General features: G+C 40.7%; 2 protein-coding genes across 3 annotated transcripts; both read left to right on the forward strand.

The window, feature by feature from the left end:
- Positions 1–2,475: 2,475 nt before the first annotated feature.
- Positions 2,476–4,477, forward strand: LOC125693678 (paired box protein 6 homolog). Its single transcript, XM_048945871.1, has 2 exons — positions 2,476–2,805; positions 2,933–4,477. The coding sequence occupies exons 1-2, from the start codon at positions 2,476–2,478 to the stop codon at positions 3,812–3,814; spliced, it is 1,212 nt and encodes a 403-aa protein (XP_048801828.1). The 3' UTR covers positions 3,815–4,477.
- Positions 4,478–5,071: 594 nt separating this feature from the next.
- On the forward strand, positions 5,072–27,166 carry BMS1 (BMS1 ribosome biogenesis factor). 2 transcript variants are annotated; one of them, XM_048944663.1, is made up of 23 exons: positions 5,072–5,141; positions 5,282–5,506; positions 6,280–6,470; positions 7,374–7,453; positions 8,639–8,827; positions 9,274–9,416; positions 10,868–10,989; positions 11,668–11,864; positions 12,278–12,414; positions 12,998–13,770; positions 14,591–14,692; positions 15,682–15,839; positions 16,362–16,443; positions 17,612–17,688; positions 18,613–18,792; positions 20,362–20,550; positions 21,147–21,327; positions 21,857–21,915; positions 22,726–22,848; positions 24,168–24,315; positions 25,231–25,406; positions 25,817–25,978; positions 26,649–27,166. In XM_048944663.1, the coding sequence occupies exons 2-23, from the start codon at positions 5,331–5,333 to the stop codon at positions 26,883–26,885; spliced, it is 3,882 nt and encodes a 1,293-aa protein (XP_048800620.1). In that variant the 5' UTR covers positions 5,072–5,141; positions 5,282–5,330; the 3' UTR covers positions 26,886–27,166. The 2 variants fall into 2 exon arrangements, with proteins under 2 accessions (XP_048800620.1, XP_048800619.1); XM_048944662.1 differs by lacking the exon at positions 5,072–5,141 and having other exon boundaries at positions 5,148–5,506.

The raw sequence follows: 27,166 nt of genomic DNA on the forward strand, positions 1-27,166 counted from the left end.
ATTGACAAAACTGTGCCATTAAGCTCTGTAAATTTGCTTATTGTGTCTGAACCTTAATCAACTCTTCCTTAAATATGTATCTGAATAATATAAGCAAATTAAAGCTTAGCAGCACAGATCCAATGTAGCTAGAACTGATTAACTATTTGCTACCTGTCTGCTCTTTGCCTTTCTCCTATGTGAAAATGCTTGGCTGTACACAAATTGTATTGCACAAATGGAAAGGAAAATCTCTGAACCATCCTGAAACTCTGAGGGAGAAAAGAATTTTTGTGGGATGTATCTGAGCTGTGATAGCAAGGGCTGACAAGAGTGATGAGGTAGAAGAATGGGAAAGAATAGTGAGAAATAGTTTAGGCTGTTGCTCCCTGATATTCTGGACTACATGCTGCTGTCATCCTTCTGAAATTCTCACTGCCATCATATGCATTTCTGTTGGAATATACTATTTAAATGCTTTTAAATTCAAATGTTTCTAAATTTAAATTCTTTAATGTTTTTACTGATATTACTGCAAAGCAGCTTCTGACAGCATTTACCTTGCCTTATGGGGCAGAGCTCCTGAAAAAATGCAGCCTCAGGAATAGCAGACTCATGGGGGCTGGCAGTCATGCCTGTCTGCGACAGCGTTTCTTTTTATTGTGAATTTCAGTGTTGGAATGTGGAACATTAAAACCCTTGCCCTGCTCAATCCAGAAGTGTCTGCTTGGATCACAGACACAGTGGTCCCTGTAGAATGCAGATATGTAATATAGTGTGCAGACTTTGTTCTTGGACCCTTAAGTTTCACAGTAAGATGGAACAGGTTCCAAGGCTGAAAATGACTAGAGATGTGCTAAGACAAAAGACACATGAAGTAATGATGATGCTGTTCTTGAACACCTTCAGTAATAGCTTCTAATGGCCTAATCTGACAAATTATTACATTAACTAATTGATTTCTTGCTCTTCTAATCATGTTTTAACATCTAATCCCTTTTGGCATTGCAGCCATTGCTCCCTGTAAGTTGTTATGTCACTCCTGGTTCCATAAAAGAATATTCCTGGCCTGCCTTTTGAATGAGTACTTTTGAATTAATTGGTCACAATCTCACCTTGGACTGAAACACAGAGCTTTCTTGTTCTGTACATGACTCAGTCAGTAGAGCTGTCTGGAGAAGAAAAATGATCAGATGAAAGGTGATCAGGGGGCTGGAGCAGCTCCCCTATGAAGACAGGCTGAGGGAGATGGGCTTGTTCAGCCTGGAGAAAAGAAGCTGCGGGGTGACCTCACTGCAGCCTTTCAGGACCTAAAGGGAGCCTACAAACAGGAGGGAGCCAACTCTTTGAAAGGGTAGATAACAGCAGGACAAGGGGAAATGGTTTGAAGTTGAGGGAGGGAAGATTTAGGTTGGAGGTCAGGGGGAAGTTCTTTACTATGAGAGTGGTGAGGTGCTGGAACAGCTGCCCAGAGAGGCTGTGGATGCCCTGTTCATCCCTGGAGGTGTTCAAGGCCAGGTTGGATGGGGCCCTGGGCAGCCTGGTCTGGTATTAAATGTGGAGGTTGGTGGCCATGCATGTTGTGGGGATTGGAGCTTCAAGATCCTTGAGGTCCCTTCTAACCTGGGCCGTTCTGTGATTCTGTGGTAGAAGCTGGGGGCGGCTTCAGTGTTTAGCAGTGGGTTTTGGTGCAGTATCTGGACAAGGCACCAGCGTTTTGCTCATCCCACTAAAGTCAAGGAGAAATTGTTCAGCCTTGTTCAGCCTTGAGAAAAGGAGACTGAGAGGGGACCTGATCCAGGTCTATAAATATCTAAGGTGTGGGGGGCAGAATGGCGAGACTGGACTCTTTTCAGTGGTGAGTGGAGACAGGACAAGGGGAAATGGCTGGAAACTGCAGCATAGGAAGTTCCGCACAAACATGCGCAAGAACTTCTTTACAGTGAGGTGACGGAGCACTGGAACAGGCTGCCCAGGGAGGTGGTGGAGTCTCCTTCTCTGGAGATGTTCAAGACCTGCCTGGATGCCTACCTGTGCGACCTACTGTAGGGAACCTGCTTTGGCAGGGGGGTTGGACTCGATCTCTGGAGGTCCCTTCCAACCCCTACAATTCTGTGATTCTGTGAAATCTCCCACTACTTTGAATAGGACCTGTAACCTGCTCAGTAACGTGCAGAATGGTTTCCCTTCTCGAGAAGGGGTGATGTGGACATATAGGTGACATGAGACACCTGTATTCCTTAGCCTGGAAGCATCCCAGCGCCCAGAGGAATCCTTCTGTTTCCATCGTTGGTGCCGGCCTGCCCGAGAGCAGAGGCGGCTTTTCAGAAGGCCCAAGTGGACTAAAGAGCTGCCCTCATTAAATTATTGACCCTCCATTTGAATTAGAAAATCGCTGGGTGGGTTGGCGGCGGCGGCGGGCGCTTCGCCGTGAGACGCCTTGGCTCCTCCGGCGGGGCGAGACCTCCCCGTGTGTATTTTGGTGATGGGATGACAATGGAGGTGTGGGAGACAGCCGTGAGTCACCCGGCCCTATCGGCGGGGCAGGCCCGGGCGGGTGGGGGTCGCCGAGAGCCGGGCGGAGGGCTCATAAGGCGAGGAGCGGCCGCGGCCGTCGCAGCCCTGATGGAGCCCCGCAGCATCCCGGCAGGCGATGCCCCGCCGCGCCGCGCCGCCCCGCGGGAGGGCGGCCGGAGGAAGCGCACGTCGTTCAGCAAGGCGCAGCTGGAGCTGCTGGTGCGCACCTTCGAAAAGCAGCCGTACCCTGGCATCGCCCTGCGCGAGCAGCTCTCCGGCCTCACCGACATCCCCGAGTCCAGAATCCAGGTAAGAGCGGCGGCCGGCCGCAGCCCCGCGAGCGTGTTTTGGGCTGTCGGCGCGTTTTGGCGGGACCGAGTCAAAGTGCCTTGACGGGCGGCGGGAACGTCGTGTTTAACTCTGCTTCTTGTCGCAGGTCTGGTTTCAGAACAGGAGGGCCAGGCAGCTGAACCGCAAGAAGAGCGAAGGCGTGCAACCCCTCCAGGCGGCGGCCACCAAGGAGGAGCGCGGGCACTGCGGCGGGGGCATCGGCACCGAGCGAGCCCTACAGCCGGGGGGCAACCAGTGCTGCTCCGGCCAGCCGCTGCCCTGGTCGGGGCCGCAGTACGCGAGGCTCGATAGTCATTGGAGGAGCTGTGGAGTCCCCGCTCAGACCCCGTCTCACTTCGGCCTGGACTATATGGGAAAAGGGGAGCAGTTCGGTGCGGGAACCGTAGGCAGTGCCCCTCAGCACTCTCTCCCTGTGCAGCAAGTGCAGGACTACCCGTACCTGAAGAAATCGTTCCCTGAAAACTACTATGCAGATGTCTTGCAGCCATGTACAGAAGATTACCTATATCTAGCAGCTAAAGAGAACACATATAGCAAGCCTGTCTTAAGCTACTTAAATGCTGACCAAGGTCTGGTCGATGAGACCTACTCATATACCAAACCTAACTCCTCTCCGTTTAGTAACAGTTCCATTCCGAGCTGTGGCGAGGGGGAGTCTATGCTTGAGCTGAAGCAGATGAGGCACAGCTCTCCTCATTTTGCAGCTAGCGAGGCAAGCCCTCCTGCAGTACCTGCAAAATATGAAGGGAGGTACCAGGGGGCATGTGCTGCTCCGGACCCATTGTACGGACAGCAGCTGCTGGGGACAGTGAGTGACTATGACCCTCACTGGCTGGGTATGAGAAATGAAATTTTGGGGAATGGTTTAGACTCGCTATTTGAGCAAAATGGGGAGCAGGGTGGGCCTCAAAGTTACCTTTTTGCTTTGGGTGGCCAGAATTCAGCCTGTCATTTGGGTCACACGTGAAACCATGACAGCAAGGCTGCTTGATGGAAAAATCATCTTTTACTTTGTTCGATTGGCAGTGTTGTCCCAAAGTGGTTAGAGGTTTTGCAGGTGGAAGGATGGAGCGCTTGCTGTGAGCTTCATGCTCGGTCTGGAAGGGAAAGGAAGATGAGGAAAGCCAGGGAGGTGCACAAGAGAGTAACCTGTGGAAGATGTGTTGCCTGTCCCTCTCCTGTCCTGCTGGGATTGTCACCAACCAGCATTCCTGTGAACATTTGGCTTTCAGTAGCTTCATATTAACCTGTGTTTACAGACAGATACCTCAGTACCTCGGATACCTCTGTGCCTCAGTACCAAAGACTTTGTCTTCTGCTGCTCAGACTGCATTGGATTCTACCAGGAGGCTTGGGACTGTGGAATTGGTTTTGTAGTCTTACTGCACAAGATTTTGCTTGTATTTGGGTGTGAATTCACTTTCTTTAACGTAAGAAGCATGTAGAAAACTGGCGTTACATTTAGAGCCTCTAGTGGAGAAAGCATGAATGCAAGCTGGTCTGAGCATGGGAAATGCAGCCTCGGTGGCGGCAGGCTGGCTCACTTGGTGTGTTTGTGTTTTAGGTGTGCTCCTGATAAAGGACACTCCTGGTGTCTTTTTAGGTATTTACTGTATAGTATTTTCATTTAAAAACGTCCAGATTTATGGCCTTTTAGAAGGTTTTCTTTTTGTGATTTCCTGTTGTATAATTTTTTTTTTCAAATTGTTTGCTAATATTTTAAAGGAATTGTGCTGATTTAAGTAAAAACAAACAAACACTCCAAACAAGCTAATTTCATTTTACCAAAGGAAGGTATACATATATGTATAGGTATATGTATATTACATATACCTAGATTCTAACATGTACACTGCTTTTATGGAGAATGAAATAAATATAATAAAATGAAACTTAAACACGGACCATTATTTTATTAATGAAAAGGACCACAATGTTCATCTGGTTCCAACCCCCTGCTATATGCAGGGTTGCCAACCAGCAGACCAGGCTGCCCAGAGCCACATCCAGCCTGGCCTTGAATGCCTCCGGGGGGGGCATCCACAACCTCCTTGGGCAACCTGTTCCAGTGCTACGGGCACTGTGAGCACGGATAGTCTCACCTCTCTATGAACACGAGGTGAGGAAAAAAGACCCCTGAAGAAACAGGGCACTGCAGGCGGGAGGCAGCGGTGTGCCGGCCAAAGCGCTCCGCCGCAGCGCGTCCCCCGGAACTCCGGAGCGCCGGAACGCCGGGTGCGGCCGCTTGTTTCCGGGGGAGGCCGCAAAGCGTTGCTGGCCCACGCGGCGTGCAGGTTGGTGCTGTGGGTGCTGGGCCGGGGCAGCGCGGTGCGAGACCCGCTCCGCAGTACAGGGCTGCCTTGCCGGGCGGTGTTACACGTGTGCCACCCGAGCTCACTGCCTTGTGTCCTCTGCCTGTTGTGTGCGGTCACAGGGAAGCCTTCCATGCTACGCTGACTGTAAGCGGCTGTTGAAGGAGTAAGATGGAGGAAAAGGAGAAGAAGAAGCACCGTGCCAAGCACAGCGGACCGAAAGCAGAGAAAAAAAGGAAAAGGCATCTCAATGATCTGGGAATTGGAGAGGAGGAGGATGCTCGGAAAAGAAACCCCAAAGCCTTCACAGTGCAGTCTGCCGTGCGGATGGCCAGAACGTTCCATAGGTGAGCAGCAGGAATTAGGTAGAGAGCATGCAGTCCGTTGGCCAAACAGGTTTCAGAAAGTGGTGAGGTGCTGGAACAGCTGCCCAGAGAGGCAGTGGATGCCCCATCCCTAGAGGTGTTCAAGGCCAGGTTGGATGGGGCCCTGGGCAGCCTAGTCTGGTATTAAATGTGGAGGTTGGTGGCCCTGCCTGTGGTGGGGGGTTGGAGATTTATGATCCTTAAGGTCCTCTCCAACCCGGCCGTTCTGTGATTCTATGAAGCCCTGGCACAGCTGCCTGGAGCTGTGGGTGCCCCATCCCTGGAAGCAGTCAAGGGAAGGCTGGATGGGGCTCTTCTTCCTGCTCTTGTGGGTGGCAATCCACCCACGGTAGGGGGTTGAAACTGGTGGGCTTTAAGGTCTTTCCCAACCCAAGCCCCTCTGTGATTCCATCTGGTGTTTCCTTATTGTTTTGCACATAAATATACGTAGTGTAATTTTCATAAAGAGGCTCATAGAGCTTTCATCATTTGCAAGGCTGTGTTGTAATTTGTGCGTGTGTTGGTGGTGTGGTGCATCCTGCATATGTGTTACCTGGTGCAGGTATGCTAAGTTTACTTGGAAAAAAAAAAAGTCTGTAGAGTTCCTTCGGCTTGGTCAGAGTTCCTTGTTCATTGTAGTAACCAGGCACTTGGTGAGCTTTCGTGTCTGAATGTTTGCAGATGCTGAAAATATTCTAAAAGAGCACTTACTGCTTTTTAATTTCTTCTTGTGTTCATTTTAAATTTCTTCTCAGAACTCAGGATTTGAAGACTAAAAAACATCACATTCCTGTGGTTGACCGTACTCCTTTGGAGCCTCCTCCAGTGGTGGTGGTTGTAGTTGGCCCTCCCAAGGTTGGGAAGAGCACCTTAATAAAATGTCTCATTAAGAACTTCACAAGACAAAAATTAGTTGAAATCCGGGGCCCTGTTACTATCGTTTCAGGTGAGATTAAATTTGGGCTTTTGTTCTTTTAAACTTGTTCCTTTCTTTGTTATGTTTTCAGTCCCAACTTCCACTTGGCCATAGCCTTTTTACTTTTCTTGCATACTGCCATTTGGATCATTGAGGAGCCCAACCCACAGCATTTAAAAAAAAAATTGTAAGGGAAAATCTTGCTTGGATCCAGACAGTTGTGTCTGGTATTGGTAAACTCTTGAGAGGTTTAAACTAATAAATCTGCTTTTTGTCAGGAATGATTCACAAATATGGAAAAGGAAAAAATGGGATGGGAAAAATGTGCTAAATTGTATTTTCTATTTGGTCTACTGAAACTTAGGAATTGAACTTTGCAGCTGATAATATGAAGGAGAAAAAAAATATAGTAACTTTCACTCAAAGGTGTCCTTGTTGAGTGGTATGTTGTTAATGAGCTCAGGTTAGTTAAACTGAACAGTGGGTACTTTGTTCTAATTCAGATGCATGTTAAGAAATCTCTTAATATCTATTTGGTGTTTTTAAACTGTTGTGTTTTTTGGGAAGCTGCAGCAGAGGGTTTTGTCTGAAGAGGAGAAAAAGTAAGTAGTAAAATGAAGTCCTTGGAAATTAATTCTGGGATACAAAAGATAGAAGTAATGCAGAGGTTTCCTTCAAAATACAGTGTGTCTTTGGTTGTTAGGTTGTTTTTGGAAAAGGCAGAACAACTTCTTGGAAACCAGGTGCTCAGCCTGGTAATTTTAAATGGAAAGGTTAACATTTCAGAGAATTGCAAGCATTTGAAAACAAGTACTTGTACAATTGCACGTAGTTGGCAGTCCACTTGCTAGACTGCAGCAGTATAACCTGGAAGGAAATCAGTGAATTCCTTTGCTTCCTCTTTGAATTTCTGCTCCTTACTTTTGTTTTCAGGTAAGAAACGCAGGCTGACTATTATTGAATGTGGATGCGATGTTAATACAATGATTGACCTGGCTAAAGTTGCTGATCTGGTAAGTTACAAATAGCATATGATTTCTACTCTAATTTATGTTGAAAGTACTTTTTCCTGGAAGTCCTAGAAGTAGACTGCATAAGTAGTCTCTTTTCTCTGGTCATTGCTGTCCGAGGCAATGCTGTCTTGGGCTTCCAAAATAACATGTCCAATTCCTACAATGAACCTAATATTCTCTAACAACCTCAAGGAGCTTCCTTGACTGGTGGGGGTGGGAAGATGGGATTTGGGTGTGGGATGGTTTGAGAGGATGAAGGGAAATTACACAGCTTTATTGTGAACAGAACTGGTAAACTATTAGCATAAGGCTTTATAACAGGGCAAAATATTGAAATGAGGATTTTGTCAAACTGTGTAAAATCTGAAAATGGTATTCACCTCAGTAAGTTTTCAATTAGTGCATAAAGTGGAAATATGAGTTGGTTTTGTTTGATATACTTGGCTGTTTCTGTCCTTGAAGGTAGTAATAGGATTGATTTCAGTGAAATGTGGTCTCTGTTTTAAATTTAAACTTTTTGTTTATGAAGTCTTTTTTGTCTTGAGAGTCTAATACACAATCCATGAAACTATTAGCAATTGTACTTTGTGTGTGGATTTAGAATAGAATGTTCATGGTTGATTTGGGCTTGGGACCCTTAGCTGAATGTTAATCATAGAATCGTAGAATGGCCTGGGTTGAAAAGGGCCTCAGGGACCATCTGGTTTCGAGCCCCTGCTGTGTGCAACAGATCAGGCTGCCCAGAGCCACCTAAACTAAAATGCATGCAGTAGTCCAGGATCCTGTCCTACCTGCATGCTTCCTTCTCAAGGAAGTAAGATGTATTAAAAGTACTAAATTCTGTTGGTATGTAGATGATGTTGAAGATTCCAAATGCACTGAGTGATGCCAAGAATCTGTTTGGTTTTACTGTTAGGAGGCTGAGTTTACATCATTATTCACAGATCTTTGTGATCAGTTGCCGTGCATTTTAAGTTCTTCATCACTGAGGACCCAGCAGAGTTTTATTTCAACTTTCATGCCGTTTTCCTTTGTCAGTGAATTTTAGTCAGATGAACAAACAGAGAGTGTGACAAATTACACAAAATGATCCTGCTAATATTGGAGGGTGCTCAACTTTTCATTGTTTTTGGTTTCTGAGAAGCTTGTGACTTTAAAGACTTAACTTAGATATTGTGTTCTCAGGTTCTGATGCTCATTGATGCCAGCTTTGGATTTGAGATGGAAACGTTTGAATTTCTGAACATTTGTCAGGTACATGGCTTTCCCAAAATTATGGGAGTTCTTACCCACCTGGATACATTCAAGAATAACAAACAATTAAAGAAGACAAAGAAGAGGTTAAAGCACAGATTCTGGACTGAAGTATATCCGGTATGGCATCCCACATTTATTTTCTGCATATTTTGCATTGTAGTATGTTAATAAAGTCTATGGCAATACTTAAATATTTATTGCATTCATAAAATCTTTTGAGTATTACTATCAATAGACAATTTTGTTATTATATCATATAATGCAGTCTTTGTTAAAATGCTTGTATCTCTGTCTGAGCATGCCTCACTAGTAAACGTGTGATACTAGTAAAGAGATCTGTTACATGGGTTATGGAGACAAATTAAATCTTTACAACAGATTTTCTGACCTTGAATTGCACTAAGATTTAGGGGAGTGTTTTCATGTTGAAGTGTGCTATTCAGGAATCAGTTGTAAATTGCAGTTTACAATTATGATTTATGTAATAGAATTGTGTTAGGTTTTTCTAGTTTTGCAAGTATTGCATTGATGTTTAATATTTTAATGTCTTTTGATATATTCAGGGTGCTAAGCTGTTTTATCTGTCTGGGATGGTTCATGGAGAATATCAAAAGCAGGAAATTCACAATCTGGGACGTTTCATCTCTGTTATGAAATTCCGACCGCTTACTTGGCAAACGACTCACCCATATGTCCTTGCAGACAGGTATGTGGCTCTCTGTTCCTCAATATCAACATAGAAAACATGCTTAGTGTTTAAAAAGCTAGAAATAGCTGAGCATCTGTGAACACAAAACATAGAGAGAAAGAACAAAAATAATGGTAGTCTTTCAGTAACATTGTTTTAGGTTACTATACTTGTTACAGAATGTAGGCCACCTCCAGACAGGTTGCAGATGTGGGCCCATGAGAGCATAACAAGGTTCAACAAGGCTAAGTGCAAGGTGTTGCAGTTGAGCCATGGCAATCCCAGGTACATACAGACTGGCCAAAGAGCCTCTTGAGAGCAGCCCTGCAGAGGAGGACTTGGGGGTGGATGAGAACCTGGACATGAGCCAGCAGTGTGCGCTTGCAGCCCAGAAGGCCAACTGTACTCTGGGCTGCATTAAAAAAGGGGTGGCCAGCAGGGAGGGAGGTGATTGTCCCCCTCTACTCAGCTCTTGTGAGGCCTCATCTGCAGCGCTGTGTCCAGGCCTGGGGCCCTCAGTACAGGAAGGACGTGGAGCTCTTGGAGCGGGTCCAGAGGAGGGCACTGAGATGAGCAGAGGGCTGGAGCACCTCTCCTATGAGGAAAGGTTGAGGGAACTGGGCTTGTTTAGCTTGGAGAAGAGAAGGCTCTGGGGAGACCTCATTGTGGCCTTCCAGTACTTGAAGGGAGCCTATAAACAGGAGGGGGAACGGCTGTTTATGAGGGTGGATAGTGATAGGACAAGGGGGAATGGTTTTAAACTGAGACAGGGAAGGTTTGGGTATTAGGAGGAAGTTTTTCACGCAGAGGGTGGTGAGGCACTGGAACAAGTTGCCCAAGGAGGTTGTGGATGCCCCATCCCTGAAGGCATTCAAGGCCAGGCTGGATGTGGCTCTGGGCAGCCTGGTCTGCTGGTTGGCGACCCTGCACTCAGCAGGGGATTGGAACCAGATGAGCACTGTGGTCATTCTGTGATTCTCCATGGCTGGTTGTTTGTGTCCCCTTCTTTGTGCAGTACAGAAGGTGGATGTGGAAGGGATTTCCATCTGATTGCCAGTCCTTCTTTCTTCCCTTCCCTCTGGTAGTTCTTGTGTTGCTTACTCACATTATTAAAGAAAAGATGGTATTGCATGTCCGAAGGGAATGCATCTTTCAGCTGTATTGTGGTAACCTGTTATCACCCTGATGACAAAATTGATTTGAGGAGTGTTCAGTGTGCATAGCATATAAATAATTGAAGTGTTAAGACAGAGGTACGTATTTCATGAAATGTTGGTTAATCTTCTGGAGGTACGTACATCTGTGTTCAACAAGTTTTAATATACAGCTGTTTCGTATTATTGACTGTTTTGATTTTTAGAGCCTGCAGAGCGTGACTCAGTGCTGCTGTGGTTGTGTTCCTATAAATTCTTTTTTATTAGGGCTGTTAGATGATCTGACTTTTTTTTTTTTTTTTTAATGTTTGGTAGAATGGAAGACTTGACAAACCCAGAAGATATACGAACCAATCCCAAATGTGACAGGAAGATATCACTTTATGGCTACTTAAGAGGAGCATATCTGAAAAACAAAAGCCAAATTCATATGCCAGGTAAGTTATCGTATACCTAAAACTTGTGTTTGTGCTGATCTGTGTTGCTGTTGGTATTTTAATAGCGGTTTGATTTGTATCTTTAAACAGTGAATTGTAAAATAGGTTTTTCACCTTTTCAAAATCATGTTAAGCTTTTGGAAATGTTTTCTTGTAATACATGTTTCTGTAAAAGCATATAGTTGTAAATAGCTGTGCTTTTCAATTCTGCAGTTTTCTTGCAGTGTTAAACACAGCATCTGAAGATCTTCAGTGATGTTTCACTTTATGAGGTGCTTGAAGTGTAAAACACACCAGCTGTAATAGTGACACGTAAATTTGACTTACGTAAAATTTTTCATACTCCTTGTATAAATTCAGTATTTTAGACACACGATTTAAAAGCTTAATTTCAACGATTTTAATATTAAATACACAGACCTATTCAGAAAAGTGAGTTAATAGTTCCCCTCATTAAATGCAGTCAGGCAAGCCTAGAGCTGTGTGTTGGTGAACTCGAGTGTTCTCTAAGTTCGTTGCTTTAACAGCAGAAACAGATGTTTGATACAGAGGTGATGAATTGCTGAATACTACAACGTTTTGGTTTTTTTTTTCTTTACTCTCTTCATGATGAATTGCACGCATTTTAGAATTCAAACTCAATGAAAACCTGGTTTGTCCCCTTGCCTGTCTCCCTAGGTGTAGGGGACTTCACTGTGAGTGATGTGAGTTTCCTACCAGACCCCTGTGCGCTACCTGAGCAGCAGAAGAAGCGTTCTTTAAGTGAGAAAGAAAAACTAATCTATGCCCCTCTCTCAGGAGTTGGGGGTATTGTATATGATAAGGATGCTGTTTATATTGACCTTGGAGGAAGCCATGCTCATGAAAATGAAGAGGTAAAAGAGCTATGTTATTGATTTCAATTCTTGTATCTTAAAAAATGTACTTTTCACCTCTAGTAAAAGTATTTAATAATAAGCTTCTGAAAAATAATCCCTTTGTATTAATTTCTTTTTTCTTCTCAGATGGCTTCTCTGTAAAACTCTGTGCAAAGCATTTGAAGAATGAGTTAATAAGTAGTTAATTTCAGAAGTTTTGTTTGTTAAGACTTATATAAGCTTCTGGTGCTAGAATATTATCGTTCTTATTTTGCAGGGTAGGGCAGTTGCAGGAAAGAATAATGATGATGATGATCATTTTTACAAATACATATTTCCATTTTTTTTGTCGGATTACTGGTTTTATTAACTGTTCGTTGGATGTTTGTTTATTCACCTTAATTGAAATGTAAAAAACTTTGGCTTTTCAGGAGGAAGTGAGACCAAATCATGAGCTGGTTCAGAGCCTCATCTCCACTCACTCAGCCATAGATACTAAGATGGCGTCAAGCAAGGTTTCTCTCTTCATGGACTCTAGACCATTAGGTTCAGAAGATGTGGGACAAGAGTAAGTTTTGAATTCTGAGCAATGTTTGAGCAATTCTAAGTGTCTGATTTTAGGTTCTAATTTAGGACAGTTTCTCAGTTATGTACAGTTAGCAGAGTGGCTTGTTGCTTAGTTCATTTTGTTAGACTACTCAAGCCAGTATACCAATTGTTCTTAGCTCAAATTATGTATTAAGAATGCTTTAGAAGCAGTATAGTTCTACCACCCAGAATTTCCTGGATGATTCAGCTTTAAGTGGAACGTTTCTTTTCAGAGTTGTAGAGAATGGCAGTTATAATCCTCAGTGAAATGCATCATTTAACCTATTTCCATACCACAGCAAATGAAGAAATTTCATGGAGTTATTTGCATCTACAATTTGCAGTGAATTGAACTAAAAGGCTTTTCTTACTTCATGAAGTCTGTTACCTTTTTAGTGTTTTCCATAATTTCATAATTATGAATAACCATAATTAGTGTTTTCATAACTTTTGATGTTCCTTCCACAAAAATGTTTTAAATTACTGACGTGAAAACAAATTGTTTTGCTAATATTTCTTTGCACTTCACTGTCTTCCCTCAAACATGATCTTTGGAAAAACAGGATTGTGATGCCAAAAGAAGAGAGGCAGATTGATTTGAAGACTGGAAGAGTACGTCGGAAAGCATTATTTGATGAAGAAGAAAAGAAAGAAGATGATGATGCAGTTAGTGATGAGGAAGATGAGCAAGAAGAAGCCATGTCTGAGGATGGAAGTGATGGTGATGATGAAGAGGAAGAAAGTGATGAAGAGCTTTTGGAGGCAGAGATGGCTCCTGGGAGTGCCAAACGTCTGAAAACGGAGGTGGCTCAAGAAGAAACTGTGAGTGAACTGCCAGCATTTGCTGATAGTGAGGATGATCTTGAGATGAGTTCTGAAGAAGAGGGAAAAACTGCCTCTGAAGAAAACGAGACAGAGGAAGATGATGATGATGAAGAAGAAAGGACATATGGAAATGAGAGCTCGGGTAGTGAATTTGAAGCCGGCAGCGAAGGCATTGTGGAACCTGAGCAAAATGAACTAGCGAATGAAGATAAAGACACCAGATCTCAACTCTTGGTTCGCGGTCTGAAAAAAAAATCCTTGCTCACAACAGATTCGGGAAATTGCACAGCAGAAGAGGCATCGGAGTCTGAGGTTGAATCCCTCAGTGAGGGAGATGATGAAGAAAAATCACGTGATGAATTAGAAGCTGAAGTATCAGATAGGACAGGATTTCAGCCAAAGAAAGCTGATAGGATGAGGCAAGCTGAACCTGAAGATGATGAGGTTGAAAATCTGCTGAGAGAAGAAGAGGAATATGAAGAAAAAACAGATTTTTCTGCTGACACTGCAGGTAGACTGTAAATGTTGTAATTTTTTGTATGTCCATTTTGCATTAAATTCATTGTTAATTGTTAAAGGATAGTATAATGAGCAAATATTATATGTATTTGAGTTGTGTAATGTTGTGTAATTGTTGGGTGGCAAACTTCACCTTTGGAAACCTGGTATTATTTACTTTTAAGCCTTTCATTTGTAGTGCAGTATACAGATTTCAGGTTTCCTTGCTAGAAAATGGAGATGATTCATTTTATAAACTTTGGCATTTCTGCACCAAATTTAGTTATAATCTTTATGGATCTGTGTGTAACAGAATTCAAGGTACATTATTTCACTTAGAGCAAACCATTCTTGGAGGAACATGACTAAAATTTTTTAATTATTGACCGAGCATTTGATTAAGTTGCTCATAAGAAGCATTGGAATTGCCATCCTTGGAGACATTTGAAGTGCCTGAATGCTGTCATAGGCAACCCGCTGTTGGTGACCTTGCTTGAGCAGCACAGCTGGAGAAGTTAACTTCCAGAGCTTCAGCTTTCGCCATTCTGTGATTCTTTGAGCAGCAAGGGAATGTATAATTCCACATTTGAAAATATTAAAATCTATTATCATTGCTCATAATCTCTTACACTTTCATCCTTCTCAAGTTAGGATTTGTTAAGGGAAAAAAAAATCAGAGCTCCAGCTTGTTAGCCACAATTAGTTTCTATGTGTATATGGAGTATAAAAAACTGATCAAATGTGTATTGAGGTCATGTTCTTATTTGAATGGATTAAGTAGTTCCTGAGTTTTGCTCTTTTTTGAAGATGGATGCTAATTTTTCCCCTTTCAGGTGCACTTAAATGGAAAGAAGACCTCACACAGAAAGCAGCTCAGGCCTTTCTAAGACAGCAGCAGGCAACCCCAAATCTTCGTAAGCTTGTGTATGGAACAGGTACACATTCGTAATGTCTTAATTTATGGTGGGTTTTTAGCTAATAGCAAGTTTGTAAGTCTGAAACTTTGAGCTCTTTCAGTGAGAGTCTTGAGGAGAGTTAATTCAGTTTCCTAATTGCCAATACTCACTTCCTTTTGTAATAAAGGCAGTTGTTAGTTTTCCCCCCCCAAAAATATATATATATCCTGAGCTTGTTTGGGATACTACTGTTACCTGTTGTATGGTGTAACTGTTTTCCCTCAAATACCTGAATTTTGCTCACTTTTATAATTGTACTATTGTATTAAAATAGTATTTGCATAAATCAATTTTGGTAATTTATGTTTTTTGTGAAATACTATTTTTTTTTTTTTTTTTTCTGTTTTCATTAATTTCTTTCTCACAATGACTGTAATATTCTTTTAGATGTGTCTCAGTGTTATCATGTCTGTGCATTATCACATCCAAGGTGTTCGTTGAGGAAAAAAAATACTCTGGCTTAGAAGAAAGATAAGATTATTTTCTTTTTGTAATTTGTGCTATTTAATTTGCAGCTTTTCCATTATTTATCTGAATGTACAAACCTCATCATGCAGAACCTACATAGAATACAATGAGTATTTGTCTTCTATTGAACTTTCACAGTGCAGGAGTGGAAAGATTCAGTAGTAGATTCTCAAGTCCAGTGTTCTTGATTTACGAGGTAGTCCAGTGTTGTATCTACTTATGGTATTTAATAAGCACTGTTTGCTTACTGGCAATGTTTTTTGAGATAATTCCAGGTGGGCGAGTAGGAACTGGACTGCAGGTTGTTCAAAGGACTGTATAGAGTTTTGTATTAAATTGCATGTTTCAGTGTGGAATGGCTGCACAACTGAAACTGGTAGGATATAGTATTTTTTTGGCTGCTTCTACTACAGATATTGTGAAACATAAGGCAGGAGAGGGGTTGTTGACAAATGTAGTTCATGTATTGTGGGGAAATAATCACAGTTGGTTTCATTTAGCCATCGAGGATGAAGACAATGAAAGTGAGGATGCAGGTGATGAACTTGGAGGTCTGTTCCACGTCAGCCGTCCAGATAAAGAAGCCAAACAGAAGGCTAATGGTCTTGACTGCTCTAAATTTCTGGTGGAAAAGCCTCAAGACTGGGACTTAGAAGAGGTAATTCAGTCAGATAGTTGAATTTGCAAATCCTATACTTGTTATGTCCTGACTGTATTTTCAAAAGCACTACTAAGGTATTATGGAGAAGTGTCACTGAAACAGACCTATGTAAGCTACAGTCTTTGTTACATCTTGTGCTACTCAAGGTCAAGAGAAATATTTAGTAGCCAAAGGGTTCAGTGGGAAGTTAGAATAAGTCTGTTGAATGCTCACCTCTCAACTGTCTAGTGGATTGTAATTTTCTGCTTATACAGAAGTAGAAAGCATGAGTGCAAATCTCTACATAGAGGCTTCATTAGTGTAATGACATTTGGGCAAGGTTTGAGGTGGCTTCTCATTCCTGCTTGTGGCTGAGGAATTATGTAGTTTTGGTAGTGGTACCTTGACTTAGATCTGTGTGTGCAAGTGTCAAATTATACCTCAGTTTGGAAGATGGTTGAGGAGTGGGGAGTGAATAACGGAATGCTTGTGTTGATGAGAAGCTTTAACTGTACAAGTCCACAACACTTTATTTTGCAGGTTATGAGCAGCATTAGAGATTGCTTTGTTACTGGAAAGTGGGAAGAAGATAAAGATGCAGCAAAGTTGTTGGAAGAAGATGGTATGTGTAAGACTCTTTAAGGGGAAGATAATGGATTCAGGGGTTTTAGGAATTACTCCACAGTTATGTGTTCAGAATGTCCTGCACTAGCTAATACTTGTACAGTTGTTTTCCAACTGTAAAATACTGCAATGTTACACAATGTTACACAGTTGTTAAAGCATTTAAATGTTGCTGTAAGAAACATGGAAGTAGAATATTTTTAAAATTTGCTCTCTGAAATATAGGATATGTAAGTTAAATTAGGAAATGATTCGTGCCTGATTGTGTCAACTTTGCACTGTATATATTAATTCATCTACTTAGACATAGAATCATAGAATGGTTTGGGTTGGAAAGGACCTTTAAGATCATGTAGTTCCCACCCCCTGCTATAGGCAGGGACACCTCTCACTAGGCCAGGTTGCTCACAACCCCATTAAGCCTGGCCTTGGATGCCCCATTCCTGGAAGCATTCACATTCCTTTCTGGGCAACCGTTTCCAGTATTTCACCACCCTCAAAGTAAAGAATTGCTTCCTATAGGTGTTCTATTTACACGTATATGTATTTCATTCTTTTCAGTGGTGTGGGTAGAGATGAGCAGAAATGATTTTTTTTATGGAAAGACAAACTGGTCATTTGCATTTGGCTACAAAGTGAGATCTTTTGGAGTGTATTTTGTGTATGTTTTTAGACATGTCTGGGAAAAATGAGAAAATTTGAATAATGTGGCTGTGTCTTTTGTATAAATTGATTGAGGTTTGATAGATTTATTTAAGCTTTTTTTTTTAACTTTAAAAAGGTTTTGCTATATTTAAATTTTTAATCAGATTTTTTTTTTTTTTGAATGATGAAGCTCAGTTGCTCTGATGATGCCTTGTACCATTCATCTTAACACAATAGGAATGTTCTTCCTTAACTTAATTTTGTGAGGCAATGTGTGTGGTCATTTGGAGTGATTTGAGTATGTTTTATTTGCATATTCAAAATCATCAAGTTGAGATATTGAAAGGGAAAAGAGGGATCCAGTGAACTTCAACTGAGAATATAGAGAAGACAACAGACGTATAAAACTGATAGAAAGGAAATAAGTGTGGGCTGAAACTAATCTATAAAGTAGTACTAAGAAATACACAATACTGAAAATGAGAATAACAAAATAGTAACTGTCAGATGTTTTGTTGCAGAAGAGTTGTATGGAGATTTTGAAGATCTTGAAACAGGTGTTGTGCACAAAGGAAGGCCTGCTACTGAAGGAGATGAGGTATGACCTCTGCCTTTGTTCTGGAGTAGCACGTATGTATTTCTGATCGAGAGATAGGCATCTCATGTCATAAATTTCATTTCTGTGATTTGATACGAAATCAGTAGGAGTAAGGAAGGTAAGGTATATGACTTTGGAACCTGTAAGTATCTGGAGTAGCATATATATTTTGTCTCAAATTCAGATGTTGTTTAAAATTAATAAGGCAAGACAGTGCACCTCATTATTAAACTGTGGATGTCAGGATCTGGAGTTAGAAGTAAAATATGTTAAAACCAAGTGTGATTGTAACTGTTCATACCATGTCATCTGATATGGAGGATGATAGAGCTCTGTGTTAACACAGTGAGCAGTGGAAACTTAGATTCCTCGTGTCTGTACAAGAGGTTGATGGAAGCACTTCATAACCATGACTTGGATATCTTCTAAGAACAGAGCTATAGTCTTCAACTCTTTTTTACGTTTTACATTTGGTTACAGAATTGGAGTAACAGTGTCATTTGGGAAGTGTTTAAACAGTTTATGAACAAACTTAGACCTTTCTAGCCTCTGCCTTGCAGTGCAGTATTACTCAAGGTTAATTACTTCATTTTCTTTTTAACTTCGTGTGCCTGTTTTAGGTGTAGAATAGTAGGCCAATCTTAGGATCTGTTCCCTGACATAAAAAACAAATGTGAAGTCAAGAAGTGTATTTCATGAAAAGGAATACGATTAGATTGTGGAATGTTGTGGTTATTATTGAAGTAGCATCTTTTTCTATGAATGACTTAAGAAATATTCCCATTTTAGATAAAAATGACTAAGTGTCTGATCACTTGAATCGTGACAAAATATTCCGTAATGATACATATTGAGAATGTTAATCAGAATGGCTGATTTTCAGTGAACACTATTACATATATTTGTGAAATTATCACTGTTCAGTCTGAAAACGAAGAAGAGAATGATGGAAATAAGTCCAAAGCAGAAGCTGAGGAGGAGGAAGCAAAAAAGGAGCGCCTGGACAAGAAACGGAAGCTGAAAGAGATGTTTGATGCAGAGTATGATGAAGGGGATGCCACATACTTTGATGATCTTAAAGAAGAAATGCATAAACAAGCCCAGGTACAAGCTGTTAATTTATCATTTTATCTGACTGCGTGTCTTCAGAAATACCCAACAGTGTTTGCCTAAAGGTCTTTTCTGGAGACATGCTTGAGAAACACAACAACTGAAAGCTTGGTTTAAATTGACATCAGTTTATGATAATATAATTCACTGAGGAGGTAAAGCTTACGTGATATGTCTTGACCTATTCAGAAGTTGTTAGTGATTTTATCATTTACTGCTAGACTAGTTTGGAAGGGTTTAAAAAAGGAAAACAATAAAACACGAGAGAGGAGTCCTGATCTCCTCTCTGGAAGACATCAAGACATCCTTCTGCGTGGAAGAAGGGGAAAATCCTTCTCATATTAACTTGTATCACATTTTCTTGGTATTATTTTTGCGGTGGCTTTTGCACTGTTAAAAATGGAGGATTAAGCTCTGTGTGGTGATCTCTTCCCCAGACTGTATAGTTATTTTGAGGAAAAATAATTGATTATCATTCTTGTATGTGTTCAGTAGGAGTCTTCAGCATAACTGCATCTAAAATTCTGGATGCTGATTTTGTTCCAGGCCTCTAAACTTAAAAATTACTTATTTCTTTGGCTGGCTTGAAATAATACTGCCTTATGCTACTAGTAATTTCACTGTGTGCTCTTAAGACAAACCTTGTCCCAAATTGTTATTAAATTCATTGCTACCTTCTTGTATTAACCTCTGTTATAACTGTGGCATACTGGTAGGCTCACTGAGAACACTTAAAATGTGAACAAGTACGTTGCAGTAAAAGATTATGAGGTGACTTACAGTTGTTTCACTAGCAGTCAGTTACAGAAACACATGCCAGCAGTCAGCTGTGCCCCAGCAGCAGGATGGAAGGGCGAGTATCTTAAACTGGGGATGTGTAAACACTTCTTGAAAAGTAAGCTTGGACCACAAGATTTGTTCCACATCTCAATACCTTGAAAAACGAGATGTTTGCTTAAACATGACACAGTGCATCACAGGTAGCTGAACATAAGAAGATAGAGTAGGAATGTAAAGAGTAAAGCTTATCTTATTCATAAGGATATCTTGTTAAATATTTACATATCTGCATTTATATGCTACAGAAGAGTTTTAAAAGACCCTTTTGAGGATACAGAGTATTTGAGGACACAGAAATATTTTTAAGCTGCTGAGTAAGATAGAAGCCCAATCTCCTCACAGTGATACCTAAAGATCAGGATGTTAACTTTAAAAAGTAATTGGGTTCCTAAATCAGAAATGTTCTTTTGACATATGTGTCTTTAAAATCCAAAGTCACCCCTCTGAAAGATATATCAGAAGTGACTCACTTATTTAGTTCTTTCGGGCACTGTCTTTCATGCAGACTAACAACCCCTCTTGGGATTTCAAATTGGAAGAATTTCATGGTGGCAGAGATCTCACTCTGAATAGAGAGTCACAAAACCTATTGGATCTTTCTCAAAAGATTTATATAAATCTTAGCATGTTTTAAATAGAACTGGCACCTCACGAACAAGTTGTTAATACTTGATTTTTGTAAAACTTGATGGCTTTCTCCTTGACTTTCTCCTTGTTGCATAGCTTAATAAAACTGAATTTGAAGACCAAGATGATGAGACCAGAGTGCAGTATGAGGGCTTTCGGCCTGGGATGTACGTTCGAATAGAGATTGAGAACATCCCATGTGAATTTGTCCTGAATTTTGACCCCCATTATCCCATTATCCTGGGTGGTTTAGGCAACAGTGAAGGAAATGTTGGATATGTACAGGTATGTAGCAAAAGCTGTGAGTGCACTTGATTTCAATACGTCTGTGCTTCAGCGTGTCTGGAGTTGCTCTTCATTTTCTCCTTATTAAGAATACGATAACCAGAGAAAAGTGCTCCTCTTTATCTCTTGAACAGTGGAATTGCTTTTGATACAATTAACTTTATGTTAACAGATACTGGATTTTTAAAGACTTAGCTGGATAACTGGAAGAAAAACACGTGATTGTTATTTCATGTCCATAATGTTGTTCTGCAGAGATGTCTGAGGACTACTGTACAGTGGTACTGTGATCATTAGTTTGCAAGCATGAGTTGTACTCCGAGGTTTATGTTCTACAGATAGGTGGCAAGAGGAAAGTTATTAGTTTATATTTGATTTGTTTTTTTTTTAAACTATTTACATACAGATGTGGTTTTGGACAGTGAAATACTGCTGTAGTCAACCTAGTGTTCAGTGATTCTGAATAAAGCTTTTTGAGTAAGAACATTGTAGTGTAGGTGGAAGTTGCTTTGAATCACTCTTGAAAATTAAGGCTTGAATTTCGAAATTGATGCTATTATCCTGTTAGAGCATTGTTAATCTTCTCTTCTAATTAGTTGCGCCTGAAGAAGCACCGATGGTACAAGAAGATACTTAAGACACGTGATCCTTTAATCCTCTCCTTAGGGTGGAGGCGATTTCAGACTATTCCAATGTTCTACATTGAAGATCACAATGGGCGTCACAGGCTACTGAAGTACACACCACAGCATATGCATTGTGGGGCAACTTTCTGGGGTGAGGGAATTCTGGAGTTATTATCCTGAATCACTTCATGGTTATCAAATACTCAAGCTTCATGGGATATGGCAGGGAACACAGCTGGAAGCTTTGAGGATGATAAATTTTTTAAAAGCTGTGTTCCCTGTGGAATATAAAATAAAAAGTAGTATGGTAAAACAGGCAGTTGCTAATAGAGAAGGGTGGGTGAATTATTTGACTTTTAATCAAATGATGAATGTTGTGCTTGGTTGTATCATACCAAGAAGAAACTGTCTCTGGCTTTGTCTATAGAGAAGGCAAGTACTTGTGTGCATATGGGCTCAACCCTGCAAATGCTTTTGTGCACGATAATAAATGAACGTGCAAATAATTGCCACAACTTCAGTAGGGCTATTTATGTGAGTACTGGGCTGAGTGCTGCATTTAACCTTTCTCTGGTTTCAGTCATTGATATTGTACACCGACAATTTCTCAGCTTTCTAAACTTTTAAGTAGAAGCTGTTACATGTAGTGAGGCCCTTCATAATTCTTGAATTTTCCTTAGGGCCCATCACTCCTCAGGGAACAGGATTTTTGGCGGTCCAGTCTGTCAGTGGCACAACAGTAAGTTTGTTACAATAAAAGTTAATTACTGTTTTCCAAAGGTCTTCTGTGTACGTAACACATAGATCTGAGGAGGAAGGTTATATGTGGTAAATCAGTGATACTGAAGGACCTGTAAAATCAGATGGACTTCATCTTCTGAGAGATGTATTGTGATGAGAGATGAAACTAGATCAGAACTTTTCTTTTCCCCTGCTACATTGAAAATGACAATCATGACTGCATTACTATTTTCCATGGAAAGGTTTATACTTACTTTTTTTTTAGGTACGTCCGTATTTAGATTATTTCTGAAACCTTTTTATGTGATGAGATTCTAATATTCCTGATGGAAAAACTTTGTCCTCAATGTGGGAATCTCTACGTTGTTAGAACCCATCCTTTCCACAGTCTCATCCTTGTTAAAACTATTAGGTTGTTCTCATCATGCATCCACAACTTAATTTGACTTACTGCAGTGCACAGCTCTTCTCCTTTGAGACTTTTAGTAATGTTCTGTTTCATAAAGAGAATACAGCAAGGTAGATAACAAGGACATCTAAATTGCCTCCAAGTTAATTAGAATGGCAGCTCTGAAAATCTCATTAGTGAGTGGTAGGGATGTTCCATCAGTAGAACCTTAACTTGTCTGTGCAAAGTCAGTTTGTATTTTTCATGCTGCAGTACTCCTATAAAGGTTAGAAATTCAGAACTTAAGCTCTAAAAAACTGTATTTGTATCAGTAAAATGGTTTCTTTGCTATTTGGTAAATGTATGATGGATAGCTCTTTGGTAAATATGGTTCATTAATGTATTTTTGCTCTGTTTCAGCCTGATTTCCGGATAGCTGCCACAGGAGTTGTGCTTGATTTAGATAAGTCCATAACTGTTGTGAAGAAATTAAAGCTAACTGGCTTCCCATTCAAAATTTTTAAGAACACTTCTTTTATTAAGGTATGTATGTATGTATGTATGTATGTGCTGCAAAGCTATGCAGCAATGCTAGGAAGAGATGCAACGTGAGAATACTTGCATCTTCCTGAGGCAGTTCTCCATGATCACTGCTTAGTGTTTCTTAAGGTGCTATCCAATGAATGTAAATTATTATTGTTAACCAGACAAGAATTCTGAAATAGTCTCCTTGCTCACACTCAGTGTCATTTTAATTTTGTTCTTAAAAGTTAATTTTATTTTCTTCCTCAAACCCATTAGTTAGCATCTCATAGTGCAAGACAATTCTGAAAAAATGTGAACTTAGCCCTACTGTCATCCAATCAGTTTGACCCTACTGAATTTCAGCTGTGGGATGAAATATTATTGCTAGCAGTGCTTTATAACTTTACAATTATGGTTACGGAACAGTTTGCTCCAAAAAGTGTTGCAGAAGTTAATTTTCACAGATCCTCCAGCTGTCCTTAGTTGGACTCTGAGGAAGAGATTAGGTTGTTCTGCATTAGGGGCAGGAAGCAGCTAAGCACTGATTCTAACAGCCAAACATCAAAGTATTTGTGTGAAATGCACAATGTGTCTGGATTTCCTTGTGGCTTAAGAATGGAGCAGCTTACTTGTTTTTAAGGTATGCAGTTATCCAGCAAATGACTTTAAAAGAGAACTGGATTTTGGAAATTCTCTCAAATAGTTTGAGTTCTAAATGTGTATTTTTGAATGCAAATAAGCTGATATATGACTCAAAAAGTAGATTAGTTGAGGGAATGGGGCTTCTTGAGTTTGGAAAAGAGAAGGCTGTGGGGAGACCTTGTTGTGGCCTTCCAGTACTTCAAGGGAATTTATAAACAGGAGGCGGAACGGCTGTTTATGAGAGTGGATATTGATAGGACAAGGAGGAATGGTCTTAAACTGAGACAGAGGAGGTTCAGGTTGGATATTAGGAGGAAGTTTTTCACTCTGATGGCGATGAGGCACTGGAACAGGTTGCCCAAGTAGGTTGTGGATGCCCCATCCCTGGAGGCATTCAAGGCCAGGCTGGATGTGGCTCTGGGCAGCCTGGTCTGCTGGTTGGCGACCCTGCACATAGCAGGGGGTTGAAACCAGATGGTCATTGTGGTGCTTTTCAATCCAGGCCATTCTATGATTACTTCAAGTAACTTAAAGTCAGTCAAGTAGGTTTTTGATGTGGTCAGCACTTGTAATATAAAGACAGTACTCTGTCCTTGGTATTTGTTAATCAGGGGATTACTGTGTTTTTGTGGCTGCCATACATCACACAAATCAACTCAGCATCTTGACTAATGCTGGGTAATTCATGTTTTCAGGGAATGTTTAACTCTCAGTTGGAAGTGGCTAAATTTGAAGGTGCGGCAATTCGTACTGTGAGCGGCATCCGAGGACAGATTAAAAAAGCCCTCCGAGCTCCAGCAGGTGCTTTTAGGGCAACGTTTGAAGACAAGTTGCTGATGAGCGGTGAGTTGCACTTTCCTGAGATTGATAAGGGGCTGTTATCACACGACTTTCATCCTACTTACTTACTGAAAAGCAGCATCTTAGTCTCTGGAATCTGATAATTGAGGTGTGATTTCAAAGAGCGTGAAATCTGCTGAGATGCAGAACGAAATAATAAAAAAAGAAGCGCCTTCATGTTGAATTTCTTTCAGTTATACTTGGAAGTCATACAGTGCACAGATGAAAAGGCTTGTCCTGGAGATGTATTTCCCTGAGTGTTTTCCAATGTTTTGCTTCTCTGCATGAATGTGAAAATGAATTGCTTTTAATGATACAAGTGCTAGGAAAACATTTTCTTCCGAGAAGTCCAGAGAGTAGCATTGTAACTCTACATAGGTTCTTTTCCTCTAATGTTTGGGGAAAATGATGCTAGGAATATGGGTTAGTGTTCTGCTATGTTTATGGAGTGTCACTGTGATGCCGAGAACATGAGTTAGTGTTTATCTGAGCTAATTTGACATTTATTTTCCTAAACAAAGTAAAATTATGGATAGTGCAAAACAAGAACGGTTTAAATCTTTTATTAAAAATATGCAAACAATAGACAAATTGTCTTTTATTGGTTGTAGTATAGGCACAGATACTTAAATGTGAACCCCTGTCCAAGTCTTTAATAGGAAGAGCTGATAGAGTAGTATTAATGTGGCTGTTCTTCAGGACTATATTATCTTTGTGGCTGCTTTAGATTTTACAGAACCAAGTGGTGCAGATAGTTACATTGCCTTTGCCTGAAGTTGAACAGATCTGGTGGATACATCAAACACAATACTAGTACATGATCTACATGCTAGTTGTCTATTTCTATTCAGTATTTGTGTAGTGTGGTTGTGATGAACTGTATTGTGAGAGCCAAGTGATATCTTTCTTTTCTTTCAGACATTGTCTTTGTGAGGACTTGGTATCCTGTGTCTATCCCCAGATTTTATAACCCTGTAACATCATTGCTGAAGCCAGCAGGTGAGAAAGACAGTTGGAAGGGAATGAGAACGACAGGCCAGCTGAGGCATGAGCGAGGCATCAAACTGAAACAAAATAAAGATTCCCTCTATAAGGTATATTTGATATATGACTTCTTCTTTTACGCTTTTTTTTTTTTTTTTAAGCAGTGATCACAGTCTCATTGGCCCTGTGGCCTAAGACCTGTGCAAACAGAGCAGGGTAAACACACATTCATTTTATATTTTAATATTAATAATTTGGCATTTTTATCCACAGGTATACAGTCTTTCCTGGCATGTGAGAGGACTGAATCACTGGAAAGCAAATGTTGTGTATCAGTGAGAGTTTTTAAAGTAGTCTGAATAGTAAAGTAGGGGTGACGTTTTCATGTACAGTTTTCATTTTACAGGTGCAAGAATGTGGGCAATCTTCCCCCTCCTCTCTCCCCCCCAGTAGGGGAGAAATCAGATGAAAGCTTTCTAAGGTCATGACTTTTATGCATGTTCTGTATCCATTCTTTTAGCCTATTGTGAGGGAGAAAAGGCATTTCAATAAGCTGCACATTCCTAAAGCACTGCAGAAAGCGCTGCCATTTAAGAACAAGCCTAAGAATCTTGAGAAGAAGGGCAAGACTCCAAAAGATCAGTGGAGACCAGCTGTTATCAGGGAGCCTCATGAAAAGAAGGTAATTATCACTTACCCTGAAATGAGGATTCCCTACTGGAAAGTGTGTTGTTTAGACCATTTCTAACTATTGTTTTTAGCATGTCACTACTAGTGCTAAAGGCATACCTGCTTCTAGTGAAAAGTTGTCCTGCAGTTTGTTTTGTTTCTGTTCAGCATGTGGCACATGTATGGAAATGGCTCTGAGTAGATAGCATGTATTTATTAAACTAGTAGGTCACCTGGTACAACTTCTGTCCTTGTCACAGTGCCTTCAAAGCATTTCGAATGGATATAGTCTTCTCACAGTAGGGCAATTTAAGTTGACAGCTGCAGTCTTTTATTTGCCATGTCATTGCTGTATGTTATAGGAGAGATTTGAAGTGAATTCTCTACTTTGAAAATGGAGGATTGCAGCATGCTTACAACTTCAGCGTAGGAGTACTAGAGAATTAATCAATTAAGCAGAGTTTTCTAAATAGTGTCAAATCAAAATCAGAGTTCAGTATTTGAATTAACTTCCCAACAAGATAGATAATTATACCATTTTAGAAACTGGGGAACAAGTATAAAAAATGTTAGCAATTTGCCCTGAATCTCTGATTCAGCATACAGCTGCCTGCTGAGCTTAAACTGTTTCTTGCTACAAAACTCAACTGTCTGTATGTTGATTTTCTTGCTTTCTGTTCTAGATATCGGCTCTTCTCAATGCTTTGAGTACAGTGAATAATTACAAGATAAAGAAAGCCAAAGTAAAACATCGGCAGCAGATTAAAGAGTATGTCAAAGTTAAGCAGAAGGAGGAGGAACAGAAATTAAAGAGACAAAAGGAGGCTAAGAAGAAAATTTATCGAATACTGGGACAAAGGGAGAAAAAGAGGCAGAAGTCAAGCTTGAAAGGATCTAGCGAGGGAGCCAAGAGTGTGTAAAATTGTATCAGATTTTGGGGCAAATGAGAAAATAGGATGGCTGTGCAATTTTCTTTTGGAACAACAACAACAAAAAACCATTAGACTACACTGAATGTACTTCCAGGAGAGGAAAAATGCGAATGTAACCTTTTTCAAGCTATGGAATACATTTGGAAATGTATATAAATAAGGCAGTGAACTATAAATTGTGATTTTTCTATATGATATTCTGGAGGACTATCAGTATATTTCTACCCTTACTGCGTATTTGTCCAGCCAATAAAGTATTTTATTTCTAA

The sequence above is a fragment of the Lagopus muta genome, chromosome 5 (genome assembly GCF_023343835.1).
Source record: "Lagopus muta isolate bLagMut1 chromosome 5, bLagMut1 primary, whole genome shotgun sequence".
Classification (NCBI taxonomy): domain Eukaryota; kingdom Metazoa; phylum Chordata; class Aves; order Galliformes; family Phasianidae; genus Lagopus; species Lagopus muta.

Coding starts and splice junctions, on each gene's coding strand:
- BMS1 (XM_048944663.1), top strand. CDS start 5,331: ATGGAGGAAAAGGAGAAGAAGAAGCACCGTGCCAAGCACAGCGGACCG. Junction 5,507..6,279: donor ATGGCCAGAACGTTCCATAG/GTGAGCAGCAGG, acceptor ATTTCTTCTCAG/AACTCAGGATTTGAAGACTA. Junction 8,828..9,273: donor TCTGGACTGAAGTATATCCG/GTATGGCATCCC, acceptor TGATATATTCAG/GGTGCTAAGCTGTTTTATCT.
- LOC125693678 (XM_048945871.1), top strand. CDS start 2,476: ATGGAGGTGTGGGAGACAGCCGTGAGTCACCCGGCCCTATCGGCGGGG. Junction 2,806..2,932: donor TCCCCGAGTCCAGAATCCAG/GTAAGAGCGGCG, acceptor TTCTTGTCGCAG/GTCTGGTTTCAGAACAGGAG.